The sequence below is a fragment of the Anabas testudineus genome, chromosome 22, assembly GCF_900324465.2.
Source record: "Anabas testudineus chromosome 22, fAnaTes1.2, whole genome shotgun sequence".
In the NCBI taxonomy this organism is placed as follows: Eukaryota; Metazoa; Chordata; class Actinopteri; order Anabantiformes; family Anabantidae; genus Anabas; species Anabas testudineus.
In genome coordinates this window covers 20,591,491-20,611,736 of record NC_046630.1, presented here as the reverse complement: position 1 = coordinate 20,611,736, position 20,246 = coordinate 20,591,491, and the positions used below count along the sequence as shown (strand labels likewise).

At 38.7% G+C, this 20,246-nt stretch overlaps 1 protein-coding gene across 4 annotated transcripts in view; it reads left to right on the top strand.

The window, feature by feature from the left end:
* The window catches only part of megf10 (multiple EGF-like-domains 10), a 39,509-nt gene that overhangs the window by 13,417 nt on the left and 5,846 nt on the right, over positions 1-20,246 (top strand). For all 4 annotated transcript variants that reach the window (XR_003297398.1, XM_026338949.1, XM_026338948.1 and 1 more), the window contains exons 6-17: positions 7,260-7,506; positions 8,617-8,737; positions 9,093-9,229; positions 11,388-11,600; positions 14,229-14,403; positions 15,152-15,272; positions 15,633-15,796; positions 16,168-16,270; positions 18,506-18,652; positions 19,361-19,495; positions 19,674-19,802; positions 19,983-20,111. Coding sequence is in view for 3 of the 4 variants with exons in the window: in XM_026338949.1 (XP_026194734.1) it covers positions 7,260-7,506; positions 8,617-8,737; positions 9,093-9,229; positions 11,388-11,600; positions 14,229-14,403; positions 15,152-15,272; positions 15,633-15,796; positions 16,168-16,270; positions 18,506-18,652; positions 19,361-19,495; positions 19,674-19,802; positions 19,983-20,111 (1,821 nt within the window). In the remaining variant the exon portion in view is untranslated. The remainder of the gene's footprint in view (positions 1-7,259; positions 7,507-8,616; positions 8,738-9,092; positions 9,230-11,387; positions 11,601-14,228; positions 14,404-15,151; positions 15,273-15,632; positions 15,797-16,167; positions 16,271-18,505; positions 18,653-19,360; positions 19,496-19,673; positions 19,803-19,982; positions 20,112-20,246) is intronic.

Here is a 20,246-nt window from a genome sequence, read left to right as displayed (position 1 = left end):
GGGTTCTTTATCACCTCCCTGATTAAGCCCCTTCTCTCACAATCACTTAGACGAGATGACCACTGTGCTCATTGCAACGTTCATCGTTGCAGAATTTTTTCTGTACCCTTCCCCACATCTGTGCCTCGATACAATCCTGTTTCGGAGGTCTACATGGCTTGGTTTGTGGCTTGGTTTGTGCTCTGACATGCACTGTTAACTGCGGACCTTACATAGACAGGTGTGTGCTTTTCCAAATAATTTCCAATCAACTGAAGTGGACTTCAATCAAATTGTAGAAACATCTCAAGGATGATCAGTGAAAACAGGAGCTCAATTTTGCTCAATAGTTGTTGTACACAAGTAACCATAGTGGCTATAAAAAGTATTCACCCCCTTGGATGTTTCATCATTTTATTGACTTCATAAATCAATCATGGTCAATAAAAATTGACACCTTTGACCAAAAAATATTTCAGAAAAAAGCCTCATTAATGTCAGTAAAAACAGGTTTCTACAAAGTAATGTCAATAAAATAAAAATATGTAGGGTGAAATCAGATCAAATCATCAAAATATCCCATTTTCCATGGTGTCCCCAATAATGGGTGTGGTTTGGTATTCATTGCTGAAGGGGTGAGTGGGGGTAGCAATGGAGACTTGATGGGTGTGCTGTTCGTGTGTCTGGATAAGGAGAAGGTGGAGGCTAAGTGTCTGTTAAATGAGGATGAGAAAGAGGAGGAGAAGGAGGAGGAAGGGGGCTTGTGATATGCAGCCTGTTAGCAAAGATAGGTTGATCTGATCTAATATGAATGTGTTGATTGAAGGTAGAACTCTGTTTTTACCTTGAGAAGACTCTCTATGTCTGTACATGTTGTTCTTTGAAAAGTCAGCATTTGTAGTTATACTGGGTCACTTGTCTCCAGGATTCAACCACTGTCCCCTTCAGTAGCATGTCATTAAAGTCTCCAAGAGGCACCAAAGATTATGATGCATTAAGTGTTTACAGGTCAGTGAGCTCTGACAATATGTCTGAAGATCAATTTAGGTGCTAGGAAGAGGAAATGGGAATGCTGTGTTCAAGGGGTTAGCAGGAATAATGGGAAGAGAGAACCGAGTTGCAGAAAATGACCTGGGGCACTGGAGCTTGTGATTTAGTGCACATGATAGCAGCATGAGATTCTCAGGATACCTCAAGTTCAGATGTGAGATTAAAGCAAGTATAAAAGAACGTACTGTACTGTATATCTTACAGAATCTATGTATAAGTTCATCTTTATTGTGTTGTAATCAATAGACCTACAGTACCCAACTGTGTCATATGTTTCTAACCTGTTTTTGGTGTTTTTTTCTACTCCTAAAATAAAGGTGTGTAAATCTAAGAGTAGCATAATCGTTTCCAAAACTCTGAGATGCTATGTAAAATGTAAATAAGACTAGAATGCAGTTTTATACAAATTATTCAAAACTTTTATTAAATTCCCCATTCCAACATGTTGAGGTGTCCTTGAACAACACACCAAAACCTCTCAGTGGTGGCGACATGCACTGTGTAGAAGCTGTCCAAAAACAAATTCCCCTTTATTGATTCCCAAGGGGATCAATAAAGTATGTTATTATTGTTGTTGTTATTAAAATAGGAAAAACACACAAATCAAATGATCAAACTGAGATGTTTGATATTTAGAAAAATATCAGCTCATTTTAAATTTGGTGCTAGTAACATGTTTCTAAAAAGTTGGGAAAGGGGAAACAAAAGAAATCTGTGTAATGCTAAAAAACATCTCACAACTAATGTGGTTAGGTGTTGTCACAAACTCAGAAGGCTATAGTGTCAAAATATTTGAGACTTTAAATTTCCTTTAAATGTTTTTGAGTGAGTTGCCTAAAATAAGAACAGTAAACCTTGTGCATCTCATAGAGATACGTATGGAAGGGTACCTTATCTACAAGGCACCAGAGTTTTGACTATTGATGTATGGTTTTGACACAGAATCAGTATTTGATGCCCTGGGTGAATTGATTTCACATCTCATGCTACAGCTAGCTTGATTGCCAAAAGTTGTATATTGTGGCTTTACAAATAATGGTAAAATTGTTTGATCATCTTCTGTTCATAATATACTGGAATATCTGGAATGTTCAAGAAGTAAAACCATTTTGAAATGAACAGTAGTAGACTGCAACTTGCATATCACAGGTGATCTATAATGTGACCCACACAAATGTTACAGGCCCAGGTATAGACCAGGTTAATGACTTTGGCTGCATTACTGTAATATTTATGGAAATATTGCATAGGGGGATTTTACTGGGAATACAATGATTTTCAATAATGTATTGTATATGAGTGCAAAGGTCTGGTTGTTTAGTTTCAAGTCTAATTGTTCACACATGCAGCACACACCAGGAGGTAACTGGGGTCAGGTGCGTTTTCACCTGGGGAAGTAGTTTAGTTTTGGGGTGGAGTTGTCCTTGAATAAAGCATGATGTGAAAGAGTACACAGCAGAAATCAGTTAGGTTTGGTTTTAAGCATATCAAAGTAGAGCAATGATCACATGATTAGAAATTACGTGTTATGTATATAACTCCAGTTTCCTGGGGTTATATCCTATATACAAGGAAAGAAGAGGTTTTTTACATGAAAGTGGTTTAATGGTGAGATTTCTTTTTGTTACTCTTGGTTATTTTCTTGTTTGTTTGTTTTTCATAATAAAACTGTGGACGACACAGTTTCCCGCTCAGCATGACAAACTGGATGAATGCTACAGATGTTTTTCTCACTGGGAATCAAACATATCAGTGGGAACGGCGTTTTTTTTTTTTCCAATGAGTGCAACATGCCTAGTAGACTAGGTAATCGTTAAACAGAAAAACATCCCAGTACCAATCCCTCCTCCTTGTGCAGAGTGAGAACTGAGCACTGAGCCAACAGTCGACAACTGGCAGCTCAAGTTACTGAAGCTATTCTTTTTTTCCTTCTTGACTTATTATGCTTACTTACGGTGAGAGTTTATGTAAGTTGTTGTACATGTTAATGAATTGTTGTGTCTGCAGAATTTCAATTAAGAATTCAAAGTTTCAACCCTTTCAGATTTATTCTCTAAAAACCATCAGATCTTATCTGACATGGGAATGCATGCAGCCTTGTAAGCAAACCCTGGCACAGTGCAGTCTTTTTTGTTCACGACCATCTCGAATAGGCCAAAGAAAGAGAACAGTCTGTTCTCCTGTGAGCGAATGAGGAGCCCCAGGCTCTTGGAGTTTGGCCTTTCTTCAATCTAGGTCAGGTTTCACAAAGGTACCAGGATGGCAGATTTGAATTAAAGAAGGGTTTTACATGTTCATCTTAGTATCTCTAATCTCCTCCTTCTCTTTGTCTCCACCCCTCCCCCTCAGTATTTGTTTGTCACCCAGTGCAGACTGCCTGAGGAAAAGGAAGTATGCACTTTTTATCAGGTCAGAGTGAACCAGACTAATGTAGGTGGAATAAAAGGAGTCTGTTAATCACTTGAACAGCTTCAGAATGGTGGAAGGGTTGCAGGCGGCTCTGTTAATCTGCATGCCATGCACACGAACACCAGGCTGTGTTTGTGTAGTAGAAGACAGGAGCCTAAACTCAAAGGAAATTCATTTTTATTTAAACTAAATTATTATCATTATGGCACAGTTTAAGTACTCGAGTTCTCTAATAATAACAAAAGTGACCAACACTTAAATATAACTATGTCTGACAAAGGGTCAATTTAACATACACTTAAAAGCTTTTTGGGGTCTTTCACCTTCTTCTCATCAGTGGTAGACGTTGTGTATCTTAACCAGAAATCCAGAAAGATTTAGTGAGTGTAAGTCAACCACCAATATTTTTCCATGTCAATTTACAGTTTCCAAAGTAAGGAATGAACTTTCACCTACTAGTTAACTGATTCTTAACAAAGTTAGACCTTACTTTGAACTATCAACAATCAGTGTGTTAACATGCAGGCAAAAAGAACAATGTTGGCTTCTTAAGTAAACTGGCTCAAGTAAGCCGAGTTAACTGACATGTAAATGAGAGACCTGGTTAGTGTAATCGAGATAGGTAGTTAGTTCAATTCAATTCTATTCTATTTTATTTGTATAGCAGGTTAACCTTTAGAAGCGTAGCTAAGAGATAGTTCAGAGTCACCTGATCCTTCTCTAACTATGAGCTTTATAAAAAAGGAAAGTTTTAAGTCTAGTCTTAAATGTACAGAGGGTGTCTGCCTCCAGAACCTGAACTGGGAGCTGGTTCCACAGGAGAGGAGCTTGGTAGCTAAAGGCTCTGCCTCCCATTCTACATTTGGAAACTCTAGGAACCACAAGTAAACCTGTAGCCTGAGAACGTAGAGTTCTGCTTGGAAGATATGGAACTATGAGTTCTTTAAGATAAGATGGAGCCTGATTATTAAGAGATTTATATGTGAGGAGAAGAATTTTAAATTCAATTCTGGATTTTACAGGGAGCCAATGGAGAGAAGCTAACATAGAAGAAATATGATCTCTCTTACTAATTCCAGTCAGAACTCTGGCTGCAGCATTTTGGATTAACTGGAGGCTTTTAAATGAGTTATTGGGACAAACTATTAATAAGGAATTACAATAGTCCAGTCTGGAAGTTATAAATACATGGACTAGATTTTCAGCATCACTTTGGGACAGGATGCTCCTAATTTTAACTGTTTCTCAGGAGGAAAAAGGCAGTTCTAGAGATTTCTTTTATGAATGAAGTGAAGGAGATATCCTGGTCAAAGATAACTCAGAGATTTCTAACAGTTTTACTTGAGGCCAATACTAAGTCATCTACAGTACGAATGTGATTAGACATAGTGTCTCTGAGATTTTTAGGACCAACCAAAATAACCTCTGTCTTGTCTGAATTTAGGGTAAGGAAAAATTGAGCTCTGGTGCATCCTGTTTCCTCTGATCATCCTTGTCTGTTTCCACCTATGGTAAATTCAGTTGATTATATAAGCTCCCACAGTTAACAGTGCACGTCAGACAGGATTGTATCGAGGCACAAAGTTGGGAAAGGGTACCGCATTGAAGGTCCTAATATGAACAGTGGCCTCCATTATTTGTGAATGGAAAAGTTTGGAATCACAAGGACTAAGTGATGAGAGAGAAAGGGCCTTAATCAAGGAGGTAAAAAAAAGAACCCAATAGTCACTCTGAAAGAGCTTCAGCACTTCTGTATGGAGAGAGAATGTTCCAGAACATCTCGGCAGCACTCCACCAATCAGGCCTGTATGGTAGAGTGGCCAGACCCCAAACCAATGTTCCCCATCCAACCTGATGCAGCCAGTGTTCCAGAGTTTTTCATATATATATATATATATATATGAATTTGCAAAGATTTCAAACCAACTTCTTTCACTTTGGTATTCTGGGGTGTTTTTATTTATAATTTTGAGGAAAATAATGAAAATAATCTACTTTCGATTCAGGCTGTAACATTACAAAATGTGGAAAAAGTTAAGCAATGTAAATACCTTCTGGATGCAAAATGTGGTGACATTACATAAACATATTTGCCACAGCAAATGCATAGAGTAATCAAAACAAAAGGTGTGTGACTTGTCAGGCAGTGTATTATCAGTGTTTTTGTAGCATACAGTATAAATTCTGCATTGTGGTGGAAATATGAGGTTATCTCAGTTTGTGCTTTGATTGGAGAGGTCAGTCAGTTATTTTGTTGAGTGCAGTGTAGTCATTTCCAATTAAAATCTTATGAACTGTGAAAATAAGACCTCCTGACTTCAACTCAACAGTAATATACGTACTGCAGATGATATATTCCCTTTTTTCTCCCAGTGAAAAATATCACTGTCCCCTGAGCTTAGAGACCTCCATGAGTCCCATTATAATAGGTCTGGCCATCACTGTAAACCATCCTGACTCCATCTAATTTTGTCCTCAGTGAGTGCCAAGTCCTGAGAGGGTATTGGCCTCCTGACAAAGTCTCTACAAGATGAAAGACAACTAGAATAAACTTAGGATCCAACACATTATTGGGTGTATGAGTTTTTTGTGGCTACATATGGTAAAGCTTCCATTGCAGTTTGTAATGGGAAGGCCAGGTGCACAGCAGAACTCTGTTGTGTGTTTGAGGCAGGTTATGATTAAGGCTGGAGTCCAACAGCCAAAGGTTAATGAGGAGGGTTTAGGTCATAGCCACAGAGTAATTCACTTCCCCACTGTTTGTAGAATCATATGGTTTACATGTGACGCAGGCCTTGGTTTCATCCTCGAGTTTATCCAAGTGAGTTAGTTCCATTAATGATGTGGTGGCACACAGTTCACTGTCAAGCCTTTTCACTATCTTAAAAGTCAACATAAAAGAGCTACACAATCAATCAATAACTTTATTGTCCACAGGGGGCAATTATTTTTGTTGCAGCACAGTAGCACACGACACAGTACCATCATCACCGTCTTCTCTTGGAGTTCACCATAGCTGAAGTTAGAAGAAGAAGAGTGTTTGTGCTTCCTATGGAGCTCAGACAGGCTGCGCAATGGAGTTCCAATGATTTTGCTACAAACTTTAACCATCACATTTAATTAACTTTAACACTGGGTGAGCCAAACTAACAGATACAAGTAAATGTAAGGACATTATCAATGAAGGCTCTGAAAACAATGACAAGTCAAGTTTTGTCAGTGCTAGCACACTGTACATATTGTACACATTTAGGGAGCACTGTCTTTGTTTAAATTATGTTTACAGCATTTGGATAGATTTGCTGCTGTTTATTTGTGCTGTCATGTAACAGAAAGAGCTATACTAACGTTAGGATTAGTAATGTCACAGTAATGACCTCTCAAGGCAGGTCGAATTTTGTCATCAGGTTTGGTGTGAAATAAGGAATTAAAATGGATTCTTGGAGGTCCTCTGTCCTGTCTGATACACAGGAGATGCTTTCACCTGCTTTCTAGTCAGAGGCAGACTGACATTCATCATAGTGATTCTTTTGCCCATCTGTACATTTTTTTTTGTTGTTTTTTTTATATTTGTCTTCTACTTGTGGTTCTTATCCTTCCTTTTGAACAAAGAGCAGCTGTAAGCAGACAAAACAATCTCTCTGCCATTAGTAACAGTTTTTAATATTAAATCTTGAATTAAGGTTGTTTATTGGCTAAATACTTCCAACTGGTACAAAGCAGTCAGGTCTTAAAAGGTCTATGTCCTTCTGCCTTCAGAATAACTTTTACAACATAAGTCTTGATTTTTTACTTTTTATTTTCCTTCATCCTCCGCTCAGCTTGTGACAACATCCACTGGGGTCCCCACTGCAGTAACACATGTCAGTGTAAGAACGGAGCCCTGTGTAACCCCATCACCGGAGCCTGTATTTGCACTCCTGGATATCGAGGCTGGCGGTGTGAGGCCCAGTGTGAAGGCAGCACTTACGGAAACGGATGCCAACAAAAATGCCAATGCCAGAATGGTGCTGCCTGTCACCATGTGACCGGAGAATGCAAGTGCCCACCAGGCTACACTGGAGCTTTGTAAGTCAAAGGAGCTGGAGTATGAGCTCATCTAAATCTTACTAAAGAAACCTAATTGGACTATGAAAGTGAGGCTCAGTGACTCATGTGATCTGATTATGTTCAATAACACCTTAAAGGATATCTGGTTTATGTGTCTATTTCCACTGTCCATATGTAGCCTACTATGTAAAACTAAGGAAGGAATGAAGGAAGGAATATGGATTAAGAACTAAAAATGTTCTTAATCCATATTCCTTCCTTCTTTTTATACCGCTCCTCTACTAGTGCAGTTCACCAGTCTACTGTAATAAATAACACAAAAAAACTGTTTGTTACATAGCCAGATCAAACATTTGATTTCGATATGTCTATATATATATATAAATATATATATATATATATGTATATGGTTGTGCAGTGGAAATCCAGGTTACTCTTTTTCCAGGCAAGATGTAAGTGGCTAAGGATAAAATGTTGAATAGGTACATGACTAAGCTCCATTAAAAGAGACAGCTACTGCAAAATCGGTCAGATTTCTGTCTTACTTTGTCCCAAATTAGTGTGTCTCAGGGAAAGAACCCATGGTGCCACAGAAACAAATTGCAGTCCCAAGCTGTAAAAAGGTCACTGGGACCAGCATCTCAATGTTTTGTCAAATATTTTATTTTATCATCCTTATTTTCTATTAGAATAAATGTTGAATGAGTGGCAGAATAAAATATTTAAATATTGTGGAGTGAACCCCCCCCCCCTTTGGATAGGATTTGAAAATGTTCCAAGTGGCATTTGTACAGTTAAACCCTGATCTGATTATGCCATGCAACATATCGATAAAGCAAACCTCTCTCAATAACATTTCCTTTTAATCGTCTCACGCTCATATATTTTAAAAATATCTGTATATTCAACAATTTTTCAGTTAGATTTGTTTTATTAATATTCATTATGTTTATTGGGAACGAGTTTGGGGTGGGCCTGTCTATGTACGATGTATGTATATATTTTACATTTTACAGTCAGTTTACATTTGACTCATCATGAACATTTTATTCTATTTGGGTCTGATATATATTTATGTGACCCTCACCACTACATATAATAACTGAAAACTTTTCTTTTTCTTGATAGCTGTGAAGACCTCTGTCCTCCAGGTAAACATGGACAGCAATGCGAGGAGAGATGTCCATGTCAGAATGGAGGAGTGTGTCACCATGTAACTGGAGAGTGCTCCTGTCCTGCAGGATGGATGGTACACACCTCCAACTGACTTATTTTCATTCTTGTTCCCATTTAAAGAATGTGTAGTAATATAAATATAAAACATGCACCACATTATAAGAGCACAAAGGATATGGACATGAAAGTCTCCTAGAACCACTATCTTCAGGTCATAATGCAGTCACACTTTACCAAGAAGCAGAATTTGTTTTTTAAATTGCAAATAAATACAGAATATAGGAGATGTATTCATAAGTAGGAAGATGAATTAATGTAAGTCTCTTAAATTAACAACAGCATAATAATGTGTGCTGTTTAAAACATTTGAAAAGTGAAAGCAGCTTAGCTACAAATTGCATGTTGTGTGTTGTGGTTGCTGTGTGCAGGGTACAGTGTGTGGCCAGCCATGTCCCGAGGGGAGATTTGGACAAAACTGTTCGCAGGAGTGTCAGTGTCACAACAATGGTTTCTGTGTGTCATCAACTGGGCAGTGTGTGTGCAGTCCTGGATACACAGGAGAACGGTGAGCCTTATTACTTCAGGTATTTCACTGGCAGCTTTAATAACTTGCTGCTAATCCCTGCATTAGCAGCAAGTCGATATGTTGAATTGTTTTTTTCTCTTTAGCAGTAGCTGTTGTAAATGTGACAAATGCCACGGACAGTGAGACCAATTTTGAAAGGTTTTAAATAAAGTCATTGTGCTTCACTAAGATACATCAAGCCACACACTGGATGCAAAGAAACCTGCTAGTATGAACAGTTTTGAGAATCAAGTTTTAAAGGTTGAATAAGAGCAAGGTTATAAGGCCATGTCCAAAGCTTTGATATTTTACTTTGTACTCTGTCTTTATTAATAGCTAAACTGTGAAAGCAGGGACTTGGTCAGACAGGTGACCAAAAAACCAACAGTCAGTCGTCTGTAGAAATGGGAGAACCTGCAGGAAAACCAACTATCTCAGTACCACTCTATTATTCAGGCCTTTACGGTAGAGTGGTAAGATGGAAGTCACTTTTAGTAAAAGGCATTGTAGCCCACTTTGTAGGACTCTCTGAGAAATGGTCCAAGCACTATAGAGTGGCAAGAAAAGGTATGTTGGAATCGTGGGGTTTCTGAATTAATTTGTCATAAGATGTGATCTGATCTTCATCTAAGTCAAGAGTTTTAACTAACATAATGTGCCTACAACAGCAGGCAACACTACCACACTACAGAACACTACCAAGGAGTAGGCAGCCAGTCAAAATGACCCTAAGAGCACAGCAAACACTCATCAATGAGGTAAAGAAGCAACCCAGAGTGACAGCCAAAGACTTGCAGGCATCATTGGAACTGGCTAACATCAGTGTTCATGAGTCTACAGTATGTAAAACATTGAACAAGCAGGGTGTCTATGTCAAGACACCACAAAGGAAGCCACTACTTACTAAAATGATGCTGATTCAAGAGGGTACAATGATGAGCCACAATCGCACATTTCCTTCAAAGAATTAACATACTAGTAATATGTTGTTTATATAAATTGTAGATCTATATATATATATATATAATAAAATATAGTTTAGTTATAGTTAACTGTCGAGGAGTGCTACAGCAAAAATGGCAGTGCCAGTTGCAAAGTTTTGTAACTGTGGGTCTGGGGCAAGTGGTAGGAAATGATTAAAACAAATGAAAAAGAACTACCATTGCTGCTTTGGCTCTGTTTGTGGCATTTACTGGCAATACGTAGAATAATGCCAACCTTATTCTATAAAGTGTTAAAATTATTGTTTAATTATTCTAATTAAATTCTAATTAAATTGATTTCCTTCAAAAGACTATTCATCGTTATCTGTAGCTTTAGCCCTTCTAGCTTTAACCTAATTATGACATGCTGAAAAGTTGCAGACAAAATCCAGATCAAACCACCGATGTCTGCACCTCCACATCCTCCAGAGGACTGAGAAAACACAACCAGGAAACCCAATCAGTATTTTCACAGACAAATCTCAACATGGTGGTGCACAGGGCTCTGAGCCTATATAATTAGCAATATCAGAGTACATGCACCATATATTTAAGCTGGCCAGTCATGAGACAGGAATAACTCTTCCGAGTCCACTTTTTTGAGTAAATAAGGGTTTGAGGTAGCTGAACGTCACAGTACAGCACTGCTTGTTACTGGTCTGGTCATGCCACACCCAAAACCATTGAAATCCATTAACAGTACAGAGTTTAACATTGCTGTCAGCTTGAATGGATGTACTTTAAGATCTGTCTGTTACAGTATGAGAAATAGATGCCAAGCTGCCAAGAGAAGGTTTTGACAGGTTTTTTTTAAATACTATACATTGTATATATACAATGGTCCATGCAAAAGGGTAGGGTACATTTTTAATCCCAGTCCAGTACATACATACACACATACATATATGTATGTATGTATGTGTGTATGTATGTCATGCCTGTATGTACAGTATGTATGAATTACATTAATAAGACTTTAAACAGAAATAGAGGGCTTGAATAAAAAACAATTCAAAGTAAGTTTTTGCTGTGTTGTGAAAAGTGAACATAGGAGAAATAGTTGTATTAACAGGTACAAAATAAAAGCTACAGAACGTTGACTGTGTTGAGAGAACTGTTACTGATAACCTTTTTAATCACTGACCATGGATGATGCTCTTTCTCTCTAAAAACAGGTGCCAGGATGAGTGTCCAGTTGGCACTTATGGTGCTGGCTGTGCAAAGACGTGTCGCTGCAAGAACAAAAGCAAGTGCTATCACACCAATGGAGCATGTCTGTGTGAGCCAGGATACACTGGGGAGACCTGTGATGTCCGACTGTGTCCTGAAGGACACTATGGCCACCAATGTGATAGGAAGTGTCCATGTTATGCTCAGAAGACACGCAGGTATGCATTAAATAGTGCTTAGAAGTTTTCAGTACTGTGTAGTTTACCAATTTTATATTATTCAATTGAATATTGTGAAAAGCAAAGCAAAACTTTGTCATTTAAACTTAACTGTGTTTGGAGTCTTTCCTTATAAAGTGGCAAGTGCAACAGTATGTGAACGTTTTGGAATTTTATGATTTTCTGCATTAATTTGTCATGAAATGTGATCTGATCTTCATCTAAGTCAAGAGTATTAATTACTACAATGTGCCTTAAGTAATAACACAAAAAATATCATCTCATCATTTCATGTCTTTTCAGAACAACCATAAAAACCTCATAGTGCAAGTGAAAAAAGTATGTGAACCCTTTGAATAATGACCACAAGATAATTGGACTCAGTTGTTCTCATAAGTTAAGAAAATTAGTTTGGAGGTGTATACTAGAGCTACTTCAACTTACAAAAAATACTCGCCACAAGGAGCTGACAGAGGATCTACGATCACAATTTGTTGATTTACAAAAAGCTAGAATAGGTTACAAAGTGATGTCAAAGACTTTTGAATTTACCAGTCACCACAAAGGAAGCAGCTGCTTACTAAAAAGAACATTGCTGCATGCCTGAAGTTTGCCAAAGAGCATTGACAGTATTGGCAAAATGTTTTGCGAACTGATGAAACTATATTGAACTATTTAGAAAGAACACACAGCACTACATCTGGTGTAAAAGAGGCACTGCATATCATCATGAAAACACTGTCTTAATCGTAAAACATGGTAGAGGAAGCATCATGATTTAGGCCTGAAGATGAATTCTCAAGTGTATCAAAACAATCTTCAGCATAATGTGAGAATGTCTGTCTGTCAGCTGAAACTCTGTGGAAGTTGGGTGATGCTACAGGACAATGACCCAAAGCACACAACAGAATAGGTCAACCAGCTGGTAATTCACTTATTTTTTCCACTATCACTATGAGTTTATGGTTGTTCTTAATAAAGACATGAAAGAGCTGAAGTTTTTGTGGTGTTATTATTTTAGGCACATCATTTTAGTTAATTTTCTGGATCAGATCACTTTTTATGACAAATTTGATTTTAAATTTGCAGAAAACCACAAAATTCCAAAAAGTTCACATACTTTTTCTTGCCACTGCATTTCAGTTGCTTTTCTTCATACATCACTGTTGTTTGCCAGCAGTCAGTGTTCGGTTAGGTTGGCACAGCTGTTGGCTGCATGTGTTGCAGAGAACAGTTGTTGGGGTTCTCCTCAATGGGAGTACTATGTCAGGTGGGCCAACTGTCAGTCAAATGCAGTTACTAACAAACACAGACAGCTTCACCTGCGGCAGGGCTGATTATCCCCACCTTGCGTGCAGTGGAAAACATCTTGCAGAGTTTCTGTATCGGTCACATTCAGATGTCCCACACTGTTGACTAACACGGGAGTTTTGTTTTCCACAACAAACTTAATGGGTTGAGGTTTCGGTTCGGCTTTGGTTTTTAATGTAATTAAGAATCCTCTTTCTGAATCTGTCTCTGTGCTAGTTGCCGGCCTCTATGTTTAACAGTGGGCTGAGTACAGAAGCATCAGAATGTAAAAAGTGTGTGTTTTTAGCCTGGCTTAATAACAGATATTGATGAATGAAATACAAACAGCTGGGTGTATTTCTTAAAGATGTGGTTATAGACTGTGAAGTCCACATTAACAGCCACTAATCACCATTTTTCCCACACCAAAACCCTGCAGTTTGTAAATCCTAAAGTTAAAAATATAAAATGACTGGCCATGAAAAGAGTTGCTTCAAAGCATCCTGCCTAGCAACAGCCCCCCCGCCCTTTTTGTGACAGATTTTTTTTTCTTTCTTTTGACTGAGCCCTTCTCTTTCAAACTTCCCCTGGTATCTCCCTCGCAGGAGGCGGATATGACAGGACGCTTTTCACTGAAGATCCTGTGGATCAGTATCAGACCAGATCCACTGATTCTTTTTTTAAATGGCCTGGTCTCACAGATATAACTAATGCAGTAATGTTTACAGTTAGAGTGTGTGAATATAAAAGATTAGTTGGGCACAACAGCAAGTGAATCTGCATTCAGACACTGAAGTGTGCAAAATGCATGTATAATGAAACTCTGATGCAGGTATCATTACTAGCGGTCAATGGCTATAAATAGCATAAGTAACTATTGAATTATATAGAAAGTACAACCACTTGAGCAAGCACTAGGTGACATTGGAGAGGAAAAACTCCCTTTAAAGTAGGATTCAGTTTTAAAAGAGAAAGGGATATTTAAAAAATGCATTCTTTTAATTTAAAGTCAAATATAGTTCCCACTTCAGTGTTACTACTTTTAATAGTTGATAATATTCCCTTGGAAAAAAAATCCCAAAATGCTTCTCACACATTAGTGCAGTGTCAGTAATAATGAGTATATAATGTGTAACAGGACAGTCAAAGAGGCAACTGAGTAACCTTTCCAATTTCTAACTTTGTTATAAGGCATCATCATACTACATGTTTCAAGATCGAAATACTTGGTTCCACAGCATAATGTTATCTAACAGTATGTTTGTCTCATTGTCTCATGTACAGATGCTTCTCCTGTAGTCCAACCTGTATCTATGATATGTTTCTTTCTTTCACCAGCTGCCATCCAATGTCGGGGGAGTGTACATGTTATCCTGGCTGGTCAGGCCTCTACTGCAATGAAACATGCACCGCAGGATTTTATGGTGATTCCTGTCAGCAGGTTTGCCAGTGCCAGAATGGTGCGGACTGCCACAGTGTGACTGGAGAGTGTATCTGTGCTCCAGGCTTTATGGTAAACCTGTTTTTACTTACTAGATCCTTTAGGTTCCATATCCTGAGTCTTATACTGTACTGTACTGCATGAGGTTGACTGTGAGCTCATCTGTTGACTTATAGTCAGTAAACCTAGACAACACATTTGAGAGTTGAAAGTTAAATTGTTACCAAGATAATAAGGTTTAATTGCTATTTAATATGAGCAAATTAATTAAGGATGTATTTAGACCTGTATCATGATTTTCTTCTGTATTTCTAAACAGATATTTATTGTAAGACATGTTCAAATCTCAGTAATTCTGTGACTCAGCTCTCCTTCCATACAAAACACAAGAGCAATGTTCTTCTGAATAGTTTCTGAACATATGACATCAGAGCTCTCATGAGAGACTACAGCTCACCTGTATGTATCTCTGTCTTGCTCAGGCTGCTCATACATAAGCAACTATCCCTAATAAAAAGTAGGAAGGATGGCATTAAATAGTAAAGGTTTCTCCTATTACTTTCACTTTCACATACAGTGAGAAGGCAAAGCAAAGCAGCAATAACATAATTATCTAACAACACCTACCCCCAAAATAGTAGACAAATAGACAACATAACACATAATGCAAGAAGCTTAAATGTGAAGTTAAATAAAATGGAAAAGTGCAGTTTAAACTATGTCACATACAGCCGATCTGAAGCTCCTGGTGGTTGCACTGTACATTTGGAGATTGTGTGAAAATGTCACAATCAATTGTTACTGTTTATCTGCTCCTCAGGGTCCCCTCTGTTCAGATCCTTGCTCAGCAGGAACACATGGAGAGAAATGCTCTTCCACCTGTAACTGTAAGAACAACGGCCAGTGCTCACCTGTGGATGGATCCTGTTTCTGTAAACCAGGTAAGCTGAGCATGAGAGGCAAATAGAAATCAGGAGAAGATGCATACTGGTTATTAAGTGTTTTAGTTTTTGTTATTTTTTGTAAACCTAAATGAGAATAACAGAAACCTCAACTAGAGGTATTTGTCAATTTACCATTATACCTAGATTATAATTTAAATTATTCTCTATAGTTATTCTGATGTGTTTAGGTATATTACCATGTTTTAAATGTTTTATTTATAACGCTAAATCTCAACAAAAGTAATCTCTAACACAGTTTACAAAACTGAATGACTCTGTGATGAAACACATTTATGGATACAAGCTACACCTAATCCAAAGCTAACATGTTTAATGTTCTTGACCTTGTTAAATCAGGGTGGCATGGGGTGGACTGCTCCATCAACTGTCCTAGTGGTAGCTGGGGCCCGGGCTGTAACCGGACCTGTATGTGCCTGAACGGAGGAGCGTGCAATGCCCTGGATGGTCACTGTAGCTGTGCTCCAGGCTGGAGAGGAGAGATGTGTGAACTCCACTGCCAGGTCAGAGGATGTGGGCACTCCACACATTCATAAATTCCAACCTGATATGTAGAATATGCAGTACTGTTGCAGATTCAATTCTAAACTAAAAGGTCTCTTACATTTGTTACAATTTCAATTCAATTATTTTATTTGTAACAAAATATAACAACAACCCCACCTGAGCAAGCAATCGTGGAAAACAACTAATGTTCATATATATGTATCAGTATAGAGTATTATGACAGTGATACAGCTGATCTTGTTGTGTACAGTTTAGATAATATTAATAAGAAAATGACTCTTACATGAAAAGTCTCTTTCTGAGGACTAAATTCCTGCTGTGTGTCATGTGAACTGTCCTGTTCATACCAACTGCTCATCTTCCTCAGGATGGCACCTATGGTTTGGACTGTAAAGAACGCTGTGACTGCAGCCATGCTGATGGATGTGACCACTCCACTGGTCACTGCCACTGTCTGGCTGGATGGACTGGTAAGACATCAAAACAATGTAGCAGTACTATCAAAGTTGCTGTTACTTCCTGCTCTTTCATCTATTATTTGTAGTTTTATGAGTCTTGTTAATGTCGTAGTTAGAGCTGGACAATCAGACAATCACATTGAAAAGAATAGGAAAACACTGAATGCTTCTTTTTGAGAGTGAGATGAAAGAATTAATAGAATCCTAATATCAGGTGCTCCAGTAAAGAGGTCCCATGAAAAGGTTACAGCATGGGGCATGTGTGTTTAGTGAGATATTCCATACATAAAGGAAAGTTATAAAAATAACTAAATGTTTAATTTTCCATATACAGAATGTAATCTGAAGTGAATGTGGTTTTGTTTGCAAATTTGATGATAGCACTGGTGTTGTGTGATGGGATACAGTCATGTGTGGAATAGGGAATAAAGGAAGGGGCTCAGCACACAGCCTGGGGGGGGGCCCTGTGCTTAGTGTCAAGGTGGAGGAATGACAGGAGTTCATCCTTAATGATGAACTCCTGTCCTTCCCAGCCTGCTGGGAAGGATGGTGTTAAAAGAAGAATTGTAGTCTATAAAAAACAGACATGCGTAAGTCCCAGGTTGCACCAGGTGGTGTAGTACAGTGTGGTGGAGGGCGGTGGATATGGCATCATCAGCTGACCTGTTGCTCTTGTATGCATACTGATGAGGATATAAGGTAGGTGGAAGGTCAGCCTTAATGTGATTTAGTACCAGTCTCACCAGGCATTTAATGATGTCTGGTGTTAAAGCCACTGGCCTGTAATCATTTAGAGCAGCCTGCTCAGGAGCTGGCACCATGGTGGACGTTGAAGAGGAGTTGAAAACATGTTACTATAAAGCCTAGTGTGTTGTTTTCTCTCATGGAACAATGGACATGCTGGTAAAAAAGGTGGGCAGGTCTGAACTTCTTGTTTAAAAATAAAAATCAGTGCTCAACTTAAATATGTCATTCATACATCTAATCTTCATCTAAGTCAAGAGTATTAATAAATACTAACTTCTAACTTTTTGAGTTTTCTCTGCAAAAAAATACCTTTATGTGAGCCATGACTTGCCAAAAGGTGCTTTCAGAGAATCTACAATCAAGAATTGTTAATTTACATAAAGCTGGAAAGGGTTACAAAGTGATTTCAAAGACTTTAGAAATTCACTAGTCTACAGTGGAGGCACTTTGGGACTGTGGCTACTCTACCAAGAAGTGGGCATCCAGTCAAAATGAACCTAAAAGCACAACAAACACTCATTAATGAGGTAAAGAAGCAACAAAAAATGACAGCCAAAGATTTGAAAGGCATCATTGGAACTGGCTAACATCTGTGTTGATGAGTCTAAAGTACATATAACATTTAACAAGCAGGGTGTCTATGGCAGGACAACACGAAGGAAGCTGCTGCTTACTAAATAGAAGATTGCTGCATGCTTGAAGTTTGCCAAAGAGCACATTGACACTCCACAGCACAGCCCACAATGGCAAAATGTACTGTGGGCTGATGAAACGGATGATTTGGGCCTGCTTTGATGCATCAGGGCCTGGTCAGCTTAAAGTGATTGGGGGACAAATTAATTCCACAGTGTATCAAAAAAATCTTCGGCATAATTTGAGGATTTCTGTACATCAGTTGAAACTCTGTAGAAGTTAGGTGATGCAACAACATGACAATGACTCAAAACACACAACAGAATGGGTTCAAAACATTTGCCTTTTACAGTGGCCAAGTCAGAGCCCAGACCTCAACCCAAAAGAGATGCTATAGAACAACTTTAACAGAGCCACACACGAGACGTCCAAAGAATATGACAATTAAAGCAGCTGTGCCTGCAACAGTGGGCTAAAAATGTGCATGTCTGATCCACAGCTACAGGAAGTGCCTAGTATAGAGTTAATAGAAGAAAATAATAATAGAAATAAGGTCTTGGATGATAATGGAGGCGGTAATGAAGAAACAAATGTTGGCTATTCAAAGAAACAACCTAAGATGTTTCCAGGGTATATCACTCAGAAATGGCTAATAACTCAAGTCTGTGTGTACGACTGTATGGCTCATCATATAAGGTAAATAGTAATTGCAGTATTAAATGTAGTCACTCTGAATTGGATTGTATAAAGTAATATGAACAAACAAAATATAATTCAAACTTTCTACCATTAAAGAGTAAAACATGCAACCTGATCAGTATCACTTGTGTGTATGTGTGTGTGGGGGGTGTGCGCACATGTGAGTAGGTATCCACTGTGACAGCGCGTGTGCAGAAGGCCACTGGGGCCCAAACTGCTCCCTCCCCTGTAACTGTAAGAATGGAGCGTCCTGCTCACCAGATGAAGGAACCTGTGAGTGTGCTCCAGGATACAGAGGCACCACCTGCCAGAGGAGTGAGTCCTGCGTCCCCCCATCTACAACACACACTACTGTCATGATCGTGGCTGATGCCAAACATAAACCACAAAATAGTTTATTACTAACACAGTCATATTTTTAGATTTTCATAACTAAGTATACCATCTGTGAACATCTGTGAACATCTGTGACTAAAGAGCAGAAACATTCCTCCAGGCTGGGAGAAAACAACAAAGCAGTACAATTAAACTGTATCTGTAAATATCCATCACACCTTCTTTACCTTTGACCTGCTGAGTTTACTGTACTTCACACACTTTTCCTGAGCCATTATAAGTGATGTTTCACATGCTTCCATTTTCACTAACTGAAACAGTTCAGGAAGTTAGTGCACTTCTCTGGAGTCAAGCATGCATCCAGAATTATCCTTCATAGTTATTGGTTTTATAAAAAGGCTTAATGTTTTTTTAATGTAACCATTGCAAACTGTATCTAGGTATGATTTGTGATATACTTCTTCCAGAGTTGTATCTGTAACTGTATCTCTCTCTCTCACAAATGCACGTGTTACTTGACACTATATTGGCTTATTTTAATTCCCTGACTTATTGTAACCAGAACTCAATTCCTTGCTATCTGCAGTGTACAATACAAAACAGAAGAACTACACTGATATTCTAAGGAAAATTACATGAGATTTAATGGACTCCCCTTTGCCTCTGTTGCCTTGTGTGTGCCTGCAGTCTGCTCTCCAGGTTATTTTGGTCACCGCTGCAGTCAGAGCTGTCCACAATGTGTCCACAGCAACGGACCGTGTCATCACATCACAGGACAGTGTGACTGTCTGCCGGGCTTTAAGGGGACTTTGTGCAATGAGGGTAAGCATCACACCACAGTACGTTCAGCTACGTTACCTTGCAACAAAAGGTTCAGCCCATGTGGATTTCTTAAAGCTAATACTGGTTTACAGTGTCCCATTGGTATTAGACTGAAACAGTCCAGTACCTACATGATAACAGTCATACTGTATGTGATTAACATGTGTACTGTGTGCAGTATGTCCCAGTGGTCGCTTTGGGAAGAACTGTGCCTGGAGCTGCAGCTGCACCAACAACGGCACCTGCAACCCTATAGACGGATCCTGTCAGTGTTATCCAGGGTGGATTGGCAGTGACTGCTCCCAGCGTATGTTCTCTCAATAAATGATACCTGTTGATTCTGTGATTATAATGTTACCATCTTGTAAGGAACAGTAGTGAAGAAACATATTCTCAGGCGAAAAGAAGAGCTATTTCAAATGGCTTGGAACAGATACAACTGAAGATAACATTAACGTACTAACATTTTGTTGTCACTGTTGTACAGCGTGTCCACCTGGTCAGTGGGGGCCAAACTGCATCCACACATGTAACTGTCACAACGGAGCTTACTGCAGTGCTTACGATGGAGAATGCAAGTGCACCCCAGGATGGACTGGTCTCTACTGTACACAACGTCAGTTAAGCAAACTCACTTTAACCCTGTGATACGGTAGCCGGGTGATTTCACATACAGTGTTTACAGAGATCATTTTTGTATCAAATACTGAGGAATCAGCTCTTTGATAAAACATATTTCTATATTACTATT